At 42.0% G+C, this 13,438-nt stretch overlaps 1 protein-coding gene across 5 annotated transcripts in view; it reads right to left on the bottom strand.

The window, feature by feature from the left end:
• Nucleotides 1-13,438, bottom strand: part of BMPER (BMP binding endothelial regulator) — a 147,934-nt gene that overhangs the window by 101,917 nt on the left and 32,579 nt on the right. For all 5 annotated transcript variants that reach the window (XM_075745378.1, XM_075745379.1, XM_075745380.1 and 2 more), the window contains 3 exons: nt 8,689-8,771; nt 7,092-7,182; nt 6,204-6,286 (listed from right to left, as the gene is read on the bottom strand). In XM_075745378.1, coding sequence (XP_075601493.1) covers nt 6,204-6,286; nt 7,092-7,182; nt 8,689-8,771 — 257 coding nt within the window. The remainder of the gene's footprint in view (nt 1-6,203; nt 6,287-7,091; nt 7,183-8,688; nt 8,772-13,438) is intronic.

Below are 13,438 nucleotides of genomic sequence, written 5' to 3'. Positions count from 1 at the left end.
ATATGCTGTGTTCTGGGCCCACAATCCTTAAAGAGTCATCTAGATCTTCAGGAAGCTGCTTAGTACCTCTGCTCCACTGGAAATGTGCCCAAACTGCACAGAAAGACTCCTTCGATCCTCACCAAAATTAAAAATATGACAAAGGGTTTCTGCAGTCTGAGCTGGGAACATACTCGGACTAGGTCAGCTAGGAAGCTCTACAGGTAGGAGAGATGTAGTATGAAATCTGAATAGCCAGAGAGGGAGCAAATAAGACCTTGCCACAGAAAGATGCTTTCTAAAGTCTGATATTTGAAGTGCTTATGAATACGAATCATTTACACTGAATAATTACACTGAATTACATCCACTTGCATTGCTATTCCAGAATTTACTTGTATTTCAGAAAAACTGTGATTAATTTTACTTTTAACTTTACTCCATGACTTTTGTTAAAATTTTTAACTTTTTCTCAGATACATTTTTTTGAGAAAATGTTCACATTTGAGAGAAATAAAAGAATAAAAAATGGCTATGCATGCTAATGAGAGAAAAGAAAAAAAACCCACATTGTTTTCTAACCAATATTTTTTAAAAAATTCCAAACTTTTAACTTTTATATTTCCAAAATTAAAGGGATTTAATATTTCTGACATGGCAAATGTAGTGTACAATCCCCATGGAAGTGGGTATACTTCTGAAGTCTGAAGAAAATCAGATAAAGAAAGAATAAATAACAGGACATTATCTATGTCTCTATAGAATCATAGAATGCTTTGGATTGGAAGGGACCTCAAAAATCATGTAGTTCCACCCCCCTGCCATGGGCAGGGACACCCTCCACTAGACCACATTGCCCAAAGCCTCATCCAACCTGGCCTTGAACACTTCCAGGGATGGGGCATCCACAGCCTCTCTGGGCAACCTGTTCCAGTGCTTCACCATTATGCCGCATATGCTGCATTTTTTTTTTCTTGCTCAAGTTCAGCACATACCAAGTCCTTGCTCTTCCACACCTACCTGCACAGCCATACTTCTTCACCTGCCTAGAAGATTGTGTTTTTATTAGGCTAGTCGGAAAACCAAACTTTCTAGCCTAGCAAAAAAATCTGTAGACAAACTTATGGAACGGTTCCCAGAGAGACACAATAAGCACCCCTCCATACCCTATTTCTGAATGCTTACTGCTCTCCATTTTCATTCACTCATAAGCCAACCACTTCTACTTATGGCACTAACTTTAAGAAAGAATTGTAGAATAGAATCATAGAATCTTTAAGGTTGGAAAAGACCTCTAAGATCATCAAGACCAACCATCAAAGTGAACACCCCTCGTACCAAAAGACCAACTCTTTGCTTTTCCACCCCTAACTACAACTCTTTGTCTCCGTTTCCTAGCCCCCAAAGTGGGGGCAGACAGTGTCTGCTGGAGTTTGGAGCTGAATCAAAGCAGCTGGAGTACATGGAAATTTGGGAAAATCAGCATTTGGCACTGCACTGAGGATGGAAATTTGAATTTGGGCATAGCTTTTTCTACCAGCCTTCGCTGAGAGTACATTTAACTGCATGTTCCCCTGAGTTTCCCAGTAGACTGGAGTACCTCCCCCACAGTCCATTGTGGTGGGAGCGTATTTCAGCAGCTCCCAATATCTGTTAAAGCCAAGCCTTTAAAGCAGTATCAGGGTGCTTTATTACCCAGCTGACTGCAGGGGCGGGATCCATCTCAGCTATCTTCAGCCATCTCAGAGGCCAGGGAGCCGGGTAGGCTCCCCTTGTAGTTAGTGGAGGAAGATAGGCATCTGCAGGGAGTAATCCATCCCACCTCTCTCTCTCTCTCCATTAACTAAAGAGGAGTCCAGATAAGTAGTTCAGACCAGACACATTACTTCTGAACGGCTGGAGCTAGACAAGATGGATTCCACCCTCAATGTCCAAAATGCTAACGTATGTAGTTTCTCATTACTTATCACAGTTGCAATGCCTGTTACTCATTGATTTGGAAACAGATTTTCTCAGTGCAATTTCCTTTTCTTTGTGCGAAACTTTCATTATGCAGTTTTTGCACCCTAGCACTCAGGAGCATAAGTGACAAGACATTTCCTGCACAGACCCACAACTACACCTGCAGACCAGGAGCTGTGTGTGTCTTGAGTCCCTCTGAGCATGCCTGAGCAGTGGTGTAAAAGCCCTTGAGGACGCAAAGGAGATTGAGCACAGGCTGCTTTTAAATTCAGCTCTCCAAGGGTCCCAAATCCCCGTACTCTGATTCTAGCCATTTGGGTTTCACTTGCTTCAAACTGTTTTGAAAGAGCAGCTAAGAGGCCAGCATTGCTTTTGCGAAACAATGCTGCTTGGGGACCAAACATGCATGACCACCCGGCCGACAGTTGTCCCCGTGACATGCCTCCCTGCAAGACAGACAGCATGACCCTTCCCGCTCCCAGCCCTCGGCCATCTCAGCAATGCCGTAATCCAGCCTCTGACTGTTTCCCAAGTGGATCTGCTCCCCTTCTCCCTGTGGGGGTGTGGAGGAAGACAGGTCCTGGTCTGGGGCGTCTCCATAGTGCTGCGCGTTCTCAGCATGGCGGTACCTCGTACCGCCGCATGCCTTGCATGCCGAAACGCGCAGCGCCCATGGTCTGGGTAACAGCGGTATGAGTCAAAAGGGGCTAGTTATGAGTTTGGATACTACCATTTAAAGATAAGCTTCTCCATGGTTACTGCTCTCACACAAGGTCACTTTCCTGCCAAACCTCCTCTCCTCCCTCCGTGGCTCTCCCTCCTTCCCCCTCCACTATTTTGTTTTGGTTTTGGCTTTTTTTTTTCCCCCTAAACGTGCTACATCAAAAGAGAAAATGAAAACATTTAAGATAATCACAGTCTGACTATTTTAATACAGGCTGTAGGAAAGGAAACATGTAAGCCAAGTGCTCTCACTGTGCAAGCAGAAACACACTCTCGACCTCATAAAAGTAGTATCTGAGAAATAACACTTGATTAAAGCAGCCAGTCCTTCATTTAAGTAGGTGCTTATGGTAGGGAAAATATCCAAGGTTTCTCTAGAACAGGCCGCTGGCCTATCACGAAAAGCAGGAACAGGCCAGACAGATGAATTATTGCGAGACAGCTGGGTTTCAGCCGGGGTGCGAGGAGATCCCTATTATTCCATCCACTTTTCTTACACAAATGCCTCTCCCCAGAGAAACCGAGTCATTAAACGCCAGCTCATTCGCTCCTGACAGGCAATATGCATTGAGTGAGAGGTGATACATTTTCATTTTCAGCAAGAAATCTTAGTTGCCCCAAGGAGCAGCTTGCTCAGGAGAGCAGTAATGGAATACAGGGCCTTTCATCTCCGCCTCACTGCTGCAGCATGGCCTGGCTCAGTAGCAACCCAAAAGTTATTAGCTAATGGGTTGTTTTGGTGACCTACATGAAATGAGTTGGGCGGGTTTGGTCCGGTTTTCAGTCGACAATAACTAGAACCACAAGTGGTGTTAAACAGAAACCATATTAACGAATTGAGCGCACGGTGGGTGAGTTGCCCACATGTAGCCATGCCATTGCTCTCCCAAGCCTCGGGGCCAAGGAGGGAAGCCAGTCTGCTCCGCCGAGGTGGGGATCCCCAATTCCTAAGATCCCCATTTGGTCCTCATTTGCACAAGCAATGTTAAAAAACATTTTAACAACCATTCTGCACTCTTCGGGAGCTGAACAGTATCTAGCAGGCACCACATTGAGCTGAAAATACCACAAACTTGAACTACCAAAGAGCTTTCAAAAGACTAGGCCCCACAGTCTAGGCCTGCTGACATGTGCTGACTTTTGAGTGCATCACTTTGCAATGGTAAAATTCCTTTTTTTGTAAGTAATTCCTCATTTTAATACATTTAGTGAGTGTGAGACAACCCTACATCTCTCTAGGAAAACAAACCTCAGCCATCCCTCTTTATTTTCTTCCTGTTCAACACTGCCTGCAGTCCCAGCCTGAGCTACCCCTGGGGACACTGATGGCCTATGGAGTCCAGAATAATCCACCATTAGAAAAGCTTGCTCCCAAGTAAAATGCAGAATCCACCCTGAAGTGAGAGTGGCTTGAATACTTACACCACCCTCCCCAACATATCTTGGCAAAAATTTGTGCCACTTCCTCTGCCATGTTTCCACAAAAGACTTGCTAAATAGTTACAATCTGAAATCCCAGAAGAAATCTAATTTGGGGTGAGGAGCAACCTTTCATCTGTTAAAGCTTGCACAAGTTACAGCACACCACACACAAGCCTGTTCCCATCACATTGCATGACTAGATAGGTATCTTTAAATAAGACATCCACCAACTGCTTAGATAAGAGATTCACTGGGGACCCATTCCCAAAAGGGAATGGATGCAAAGCAGGCAGCAGCTGCTATCACAGCCCTGAGGATGCCTTCATTATTTGCTTCAAATTTAAATTACATAGGAATTAGCATGCGCCCAAATTCTGAAGGAAGTGGCAAGAGGGTAGAAAAAGGCATTGCAGAGAGAAGGAAAGGAGGTGAGGTAGATGGCATTTCTTTTGCTGTCAGTAAGATTCAGAATTAGAGCTGGACATTTTATACAGATGTCATTAACATCCCAAACTGTCATACCATCTCTCTCAGAAAGGATCATTAAGCCTCTTGCTTGAGGCTTTAAAAGTCTTACTATCAACAGCTGATGTGTGTCCTTCTCTAATGTAGCTGAGACTGCTTAACTGCCAAGGAAAGACCATCAGGTCTGACCCTATATTCCTATATTTATTTCTATTTCTCTCCCCAGATATCTCCCACCTCCCACGCTCTTCTCAGCTTTTGTTATTTAGGGAACAAAGGAAAGTTGGTCAAGTTGATACCAGCACACCAACAACTGGGCAATAGGCAATATCTGTACAGTACTTACGAAAGAGCAAAGCACAGCCCAAAAAGACTCAAGCATGTCTCCACAGACTCCTCAACCATTCAGACCTGCCTTCCCCTGAGGAACATGACTAAGGAAAGTTGGAGTGTAAAGCTACTGCTTTACAGCTGAAGCTGAAGTGAAAGGGGGACCCACTGAGTACAGAAGGAGAAATGTTCCTCTGCCTGGGACAGGAGGCATTCAGCAGAGCAGGAGCCCAGGGCATATATCACAGTGACGTGCGTGACAGCATATTTTCATTAGTACAGGATTAAAACTTGGGGGGGGGGGGGGGGGGGTTGGGGTGGGAAATGACCCGAGCAGCCTAATTCTCCACAGGAGCAGTGACGATTTAGTGTAAATTAATTTTTCAGATCACCAGAATTTTTTCCCCACAACAGTCCAAGTTCTCTGCAGCAGCTTAATTAAATGTGTGTGTGTTTCTATGTACAAATACATAGTAATTTTTAAATTCTATCCTTCTCCCCTCCCTTTTTTATTTTGTTTTATTTTCACAATGCAGAAGAGCTGTGTCTGGTACTGACAAAACTCTTGGCATTCTACTGAAATGTAAAGCTCCCCGGCCTTGCATTTTCTGCTGATAACCAGCCCATCAATTGCAACAAAAGCGGTGATTTGAACTTTGCATTTTACTGGCCTCACAGATCACACCAATGAAGTCAAAGTTATCTGCCCCAACTCATGCAGCATTATCTTTTAGCTTAATGGAAGTGAAAGAGAAGCCTGTGCTCATTACCCAAAGGATGCAATTATTACTTCCTCTCTATATTGTTGCTAGTCAAGGATAAAATCCAGGATATGACCTTTTCATTAAGTGTCAAGCCAAAATCCACCTGGGACAGCCTAAGGAGGCTACCCTCATCCTTTCGCTCAGTAATTCAGAGCAAAGGCTCTTGCCGCATATGGCTCAAAGGAATCCTTGAAAAGATCAGTTTAAGGAAACATCTAATAAATGTTGATCGATAGATGAAACCAAAAAAGCTTTCTGTCTCCTCCCACACGATCCCATCACAAAAAAAAAAACATCACTAATTTGACGCATCGACCCTCTCCCAAATATCCTGCTTTATCTGCCTACAGTGTAAGGTCAAAAAAAAGATGATAAACTCAGAATACGAGTGATATAATGTATTAGTGTAGTAAAATCTTCAACCAAAACCTGAACTTCAAGTGAAGAATGCATAATAGTGTTGAATTCCTTATATTTTTTTTTGCTTTGTTATGGCAATAATAATGTGCCTTTTGAAGTTCATACAGGGAGATACAACGCCAAAAGGCAAATACTTACAATACAAGAGCACTTGGTACATTTGTTTCCTTCAGGCCTAAATTCTTCTCCTTCATTGTAATGTCTCCCTTCAAATATACAACCTGGAAAACAGCATTTGAATAAGTGCAGGTCAGGATAGCATACTGCCTTTTCGCTATAACAGACCCCACCACAGGACAATATGAAAAGCAAATTGTACCATCCTACCTGATACAAATCACTTCAGAAACCTTTACAAAGGCCTTGAGAACCCCAAAATATTTTTTGGGGGAAAGAAAGCATCCTTCTGTAGCAGATGAATTTGTACCAGGGAAATTAAGGCTAAGTCAGGTCTTCAGTTAAAAGTGGCTTTGAAACACTTTTCTAAGCTGTTTGCTTTTTACTACTCACACTTACTCCCTGACTTTCTATTAGATATTGGCAGAAATTATAACAAATTAGAATATAATAAACCCATTCTAGCACAACTGGACCAGTGCTTACCTACAAAACCTCTGCTGAAATCCAGTTAGCCTATAAAACCATGTTAATTTGCCACTATGCTTCACAAAAGCCCCTCGTTCCCACTCCCCTTCAAAAATTGAGTCTCCTAGTTTTAAGATTCCTCTTATAGTTCCCCTTCTAACAAAATCCCAGTCATCAGACAGGCAAACTCAGATGACAGACCCTCTGCAAAATGATGTAAATACATACGTGGATATTGCCACAGGCATCCCCTAGTCTGCATGCCCTCTACTAAAAAATATTAAGCTCTTCTCGTGTCACTTAGTGCATTGCAAGCCTCTGGCTCACACGTTAGTAACTTGTCAAGTGTAATGGAGGTTAGAGGCAACCTCCTAGCTAATGATGGTTATCGTTAGAAATACAGTTGCACATGTGGAACAGCCTCTTCCCGTGAAATCTCACCTGGACACACAGGACAACACATGCCCATGAATTTGGAAGGGTTTTTGCAATGAACAACACACTGTACCTCCGACTCTACTATCACTCCTTCCTGAAAAAGAAGCAGATCAGATATATGGATTGTTAGCATTGTGGTTGCTTTAACAAGGAAAAATCCACAATTACTAGTGGTACAATTAAAACATGGCAATGTTGTGGAGCACCGGATTTCAAAACATCTTTTCTTTCTGTACCTGCTGCCTGATATCAGGATTCAGGTTAATCCACAATCAAAAGACCCACTTGAGTCTCCCTGACTCCAGACATGGGATTTGCCTTAAAATGCATCAGGTAAGAAATCGAGCACCTTCTTAGGAGAAGGAATCCTGCTTTATCAGGAATCCGTAGCCACAGTAATCTGCCATGCAGCTCTGGTGAAAACAGGCCAGACACAAGGCATTCTCATCCCTCTCCCCTTGGAGGAAAAAAGGCTTAGAAAACAGATAAAAGCATCTTGTTCTGCAGAGGGAGACGCTTATCTTTGATGCTTTGCCTGATAAGTATTAGTAAATTAACATTTCCTGTACTTCTTGTTCAAGAAGTCAAGAGTCCTCCTGAACAAATCTGGGTGTGAGGATCTGTGCACAAAAGGTTGCTACTTTTTTTTTGCCGCTTGCAGCTTTGCATTTGGAGGCTAGGGAAACCCTTTTTTTAAAATGTGTAGGTCTAGGGTAAATTGGATCACCTAGTTTTGCATTTAGACACTGAAACAGGCAATAAAGGATTGCTCATTTTGTGCAGCTAGTAGTAATTAAAGTATCTAAATTCAGGCTGTATCTTTTCATTAAGTGCGAGGATACAGAATACTGCTGCTCCAACTCTCTTCTCAGTGCATGTGTCTATAAAAACATGGGTAGGTTTTGTAGAGCAGAAATATCACAAAAAAAAGAAAAATCTTGAAACCCTTTTTTCGTATTTGTAGAAGCTCTTCATACTCATTCATCTCTCCTCTTTCCAACAGTTGCAATTCTTAGTAACTGCCTGGGTGTTATTAAAACTGGATCAAATTATCAGCAAAAATTGCAGTTCTATTCACAGAGAGAAATTAAAATTACCTCTTTAATTACTTGTTTTGTCCTTGAAAATGGACAATCTTGCAAATGTTATTGTTTCAGATAGGCAAGCTACCAAAAATGCTGCTGTGTTAACAGTGCAGGAGCCCAGGAAAAGAAGATTTGGTTGTGGGTTTCTCATAAAGAACATCCCAACTAAAACCTATGGATACATACACACAGAAGTGTCCAATTACTAGAATAATAATTTGTATTTCAGAAAAGGCTTAGCATGCTGAAAAATGAGGACTTATTTCAAGGTCAAGACAGCAGGAAATGGCACGGCTGTGTACGTCTCCTTCAGCAGGTCATATAAAACCTATCCTTCTGAATGTTTGGTTATAACTGGCCACACCTGAGTGGATTTAAACTACTTTTTAAATGCAAATTCCGTATTGTGCTCTGGGTATAAAATATTCCAAGTTATTTGGATTGGATAAAAAAGGCTCAGGATTTCATGGGAAAAGCTTACGACTCAATTACTACGATGCTGATGACATCCTTACCTGGCACTGGTATGTAACACAGGGATTGCTAGGGAGGTGCCATTTCATAGAGCTGTTGTACGTATTTCCTCCAAAACTGCAATCTAGAGGAAGAGACAGAAGCACGTCAGTTAGGCTGAAAGCAATCATCCTGTGGGAGGCTGCTACTGAGGATCACAGAGCAGCATCCTAAAAGCAACCCATCCTCTCCCCTGGGTTAACAGAAGAGGTAGAGCTGGGACTGACAAGACGGATCATGCCCTGAGAGGGTTGGAAGCAACCCCCACCACAGATGTCTGCTCCTGGTGCATGACTGACCAAACTCCTTATAAACTATGACCATTCAAGACAAATCAGTGACAATTTACCTAAACATGGATGTCAGTGGCTATTCTGCTGTCCATTCAGGAGCTGCTCAGCCACCCGTGCACTGGAGAGGGGAGAGGGAGGAGAGAGGGTAAGAGAAGAGCTGGAAACGTTCATCATCCAGCCTGGCCGTGCTATCCTCATCCATTAACTAAAACCCCCAGGAGAGCACTTCAGCCAGCGCAGCTCAGCATGGATGCACTGACATCGGCATAGCTACCCCTTCTTTATACCCGTTTTTCCGCTTTCATGACAGAAGGGATCAACATCCACATACACTAAAAGCCATCAGGCTTTTCTGTGTGGGTGGTGAATCTCTGAGTGGGGACAGTTTGGAATCCCACAGGGTTTGGCTTTATATGTCTTTGTGTGTTATATGACAACTTTGTTAACAGAAAATAGGTTGGTTTGCCTGTGTGCAGGATCAGCAAGCATTTTTTGTGCAAAATGAAGCTTCATTGAGCTGTTTGGGAAAAAAACGCACCTTAATTGTCACATTTTTTATTACATGTTCCTACTAGTTTCCTTTCCACTCTCTTACACTGTTTTCTGGTATTTTGCAAAAGGGAAAACCAAAGGGGAACACAAAGAAAAGAATAAATTATCTCACCAGAAAAGCAAAATTAGAAAAGACATATTAAGTGGAAATAAAATATTTGTTTTAAAAGAGTTAGCTTATTAATGCAACATTGTTTAAATTAAATATTAATTCTTTGGAGAGCCAAAGTGTTTCTAAAAAAAATTTTTTAAAAGCAACACATACCCCATTTTCTGCAGGAAAAATGCCCATTTTCCATTTACTGCTCTGAGGGTTTTTTTTCCCTAGTCTATTTTATTCAAAATAGGCTTGATCAAAGAGCCCATGAAACCAACAGGAGTCCTGCCAGAGACTTTGAAACACAGATATATACAGAGAGTCACCAAGCAGAAAACTACAATCAGTCAAATGATGCCCACGGCACCACTCTTTCCACACCCTAGCTCAGCAACTACGGTAAGTCCTTTTCTGCTGTGCAGGGTGCAGTGTCCTGAACTGCTCTGGGCTACGTTTTATGCCCTTCTGAAAATAAAGGCAAGTTATCAGCCCTACACCAGTAAATCTTTGAGCCCACTGTATAAGAAAACTTGAGTGTCACAGCTCCAAACTGCTGAGGAACTTAAAATACTCACAAAATCTTTTTGTACTCAACCCCAAATTTAAAGAAAACATGATATATATAGACAGAGATAATTTACAAAGGTGTTAACTGCCTCCAGTTAAGATCTTAAACAACAGAAGACTTGTACTTCAGGATTTGCAGTACTCAGACATTTTTCCAGGCAAAGTACAGAGCAACATAGGAGAAATCTGCAGATGCTGTGGCCATTCCACTTACCTAAGCTGAAACAGGTATGTTTTTAAAAGAGTTGATCAGCAGTCTAAGAGCTGGCTGTGATAATTTAATCTTTGACAAATATTGGAAGGTACAAATTATACATCTGAATCTCATTTTTTTTTTTTAAGTAGCAAAGCCTCTATGAAGTGATTTCAAATAATAAAGAAGCATTCAGCTTTTCAGCATATTAATAAAGTTCTGCGTGAGCTCTCATGCATGCAGGCCAACACATCAAAAGAGGAACATGAAGCCCTAAACTCCTCTTATGCATTTTGAAGTACATTCTGAAAAACACCGAGCTAATCTTGTAGCACAGTCTCGCTTACTGCCCACTGCAAACTCTGATGAATAGCAGAGCCTGTTCAATGCCTTTTAGTATCCTCAAGCTGCAGAAGTCCAAGCCATACTGGCATACTGGTCCCAGTCCAAGAAAGAGTTTACACGTGAGCTGGACACTCAAGATGGAATGAGCTGTGTTGTTAAATATCCATGTGTGTGTTTTACCAGATGGGTCCGATGTCTTCAGCGCTGTGCAGAATCAAGGGCCAGGTTGGAATCTAACAACTGCAAAACACCTTGCATATTTGCTCACCAATTATGTTCTTTAATTTGTTTTCTCTGTACGGAAGCTAATGACCCTGGGCTAATCTACATGTACAGATGTGCATATTAAACTGAAATTTTCAGTTCAAAGATTAGTCTAGTCGAGAAAGCATGAAAGTGGTGCGTCCGTGCAGTCCCCACTGCTCTCGCTTGAAGTGCACATCCAAACTATGCTATGAAATCCTCTGCCCCGCAGTGCCAGCCATTGTCCCCGTGGAAAGCAGCAAGGGGGGAGCCAAACTCCACCTGCCCGCAAGCTACTTCTGTCACTGATAACGTGGTGCTGGAAGCACTGGGGGACAGCACACCAGAAATAACTATGGCAGGGAGAGCTTGCAGGCAGCAAAAGGGAAATTTAGAAATGGTGACCAGGGTGGAAAAGTCTGCAGAAGCATTGGAGACACCAAGACTGCTCCCCAGCTTTGGCACAGGCCAGCAGGTTGAATAAGGGAGTCAGAGCAGCATCATGCAAGCACCAACGCGAGGCATGGTGGGAGCTGGATTTCAGCAGATGCTCAGCTGAGGAAAACAGCATGAAGGGAGAGTTAGCCAGTAACATGAGCAGGCTTGGTGAGAGCTGGGGGAAGGCTCAATGTCACGCAAATTGAAGAGAGGGCAAGAAAGGAAGTGCTTTGCAATCTCCGGGAGAGATTTTAACCTATCTCTGACCAGAGGTGTGCCCTGACACTCTGCCCTTTGGATGCCCCAGAGCTACACCCACTGCTAACTCTTCAAAAGGAAAAAGAAACAAAGTCCACATACCAGCTGTTTTTTCCTGAACCTCACTTTCAATGTACAAATCTCTCAGCTGACACCTCGCAAAAATATACTGGGCTTTCCTAGCCCACCTACTCATAGCATGGAAATTTATGAGTCTCACCAAAATTCAGCTGAGCGAAACCTGCCTCACTCCATGTGCCAATTCATTTGAACCGTTCTAGCTTGCCCATGGTTAAAGGTCCACCATATTCAGCTTGGAAAGTAGCCATCACTGAATCTCTCGTATCCAAAGGCATCAGCAAAGTCCCTGATGTCAATTTCTACAACAGAGTATGGTGGAACATGCTTCAAGTTCCTAAAAGCTGTTTTAATTCCCTTTGGAAATATTATTACATTAACTTACTGTCTTCAATCACCATTTGAAAGGGAGAGCAGGAGAAAAGAATATATCAAGAAAGATCAGAGCTTAGCACAATCACTTAAATGCCATCCACTTCTGCCTGAATACATACTTAAAATAAAACTTTAAAACAAAGGGTTACAGAGGAGGTTTTCAAGAGGGGAACCTGAAAAGCCTGAGAATGTTCTAAGGAGTACATGAAAACTAACAGATTTGACATTAATAGGTAAATTTGATCCGGTGACATACACCCCGTAAGGAAAACCTTCAGGATTCCACATACAGAAGGAAGTTAAATATCAGTGGTCTATATCAATTTGAATGGAGCTAAGGTGATTCATATCAAGGAGTGTGTCCGAATTTTTTAGTCTTTCCTGCTTCTTTCTTTAAGAATAGCTGGTGTTTTATTAATGTAAAATATTAACTTCCAGTTACTTGTAGGTTTTGTTCCTATTACCTACTTCAACTCAAACAGTTCAGATAAGTCCTGGATAAACACGCAAGCTGAACGTTGCTTATCTGAATCAAACCAAACCACTGAATACTTTGAAGTTGGTCAATTGTCGTATATGCAGTGGAAACTGCTAATTATGTTCTAGTCACCTCATAAAGGCAAAATGATCCACTAGATTTCAGTCATTCCTGCACAAAAAATGATGATAAAATAGCTAAATCACTTCTAATTAACTAATTAACTACTTTGTTTTGATGTTGAACATGCCTTACTTGAGCACCTTAGTTTCAAAGATAATAAATCAACCTTCGGCCGATTTAATTTGAAAGAGAGCAATTTAATTCCAAAACAAGCATCCTCACACAGAACTAGCCTGTAGTAACAAAAGGCAAATTATAGCTGATTTTGTTATTGGCATGTAGACAAGTTGACAATCAGGAAGCCATTTGTCTTTCCGAATTCAGAAACATTGTTAAATGACCCTTTTTTTTCTTGCCCAGACACCCCAGCACAGAGATATCATGAAGATAGGGAAATTGACTGTAAGAGACAGTTTAATAATGCTAAAGCTCAACCAGTGTCCTCAGGAGTTCATTAAAAACAAGCCTTTATTACTCAATTTGACATTGCCTAATAAGATTCCATAAGAGATTTTTGCTTCTTTTAAGCTAATGAGAATTTTATAGACAAGTCATTTCCTTATTCTCCCAAGAGAAAGTGATAGATTGGTGAACAATAGACTGGCTCCCTATCCCTCATTTCTTCAGCATCTTTCTTCTCCTATTAGGTCTTTTTCTTGCTTTCCCTCCTCTCTCTATTTAAAAAAGTAACCTCTCTATTGGCATGGAAAAT

This window comes from Balearica regulorum, chromosome 2 (genome assembly GCF_011004875.1).
Source record: "Balearica regulorum gibbericeps isolate bBalReg1 chromosome 2, bBalReg1.pri, whole genome shotgun sequence".
NCBI classification, from domain to species: domain Eukaryota; kingdom Metazoa; phylum Chordata; class Aves; order Gruiformes; family Gruidae; genus Balearica; species Balearica regulorum.
Note: the sequence above shows the minus strand (reverse complement) of the source record. Positions and strands in the feature narration are given on the sequence as shown.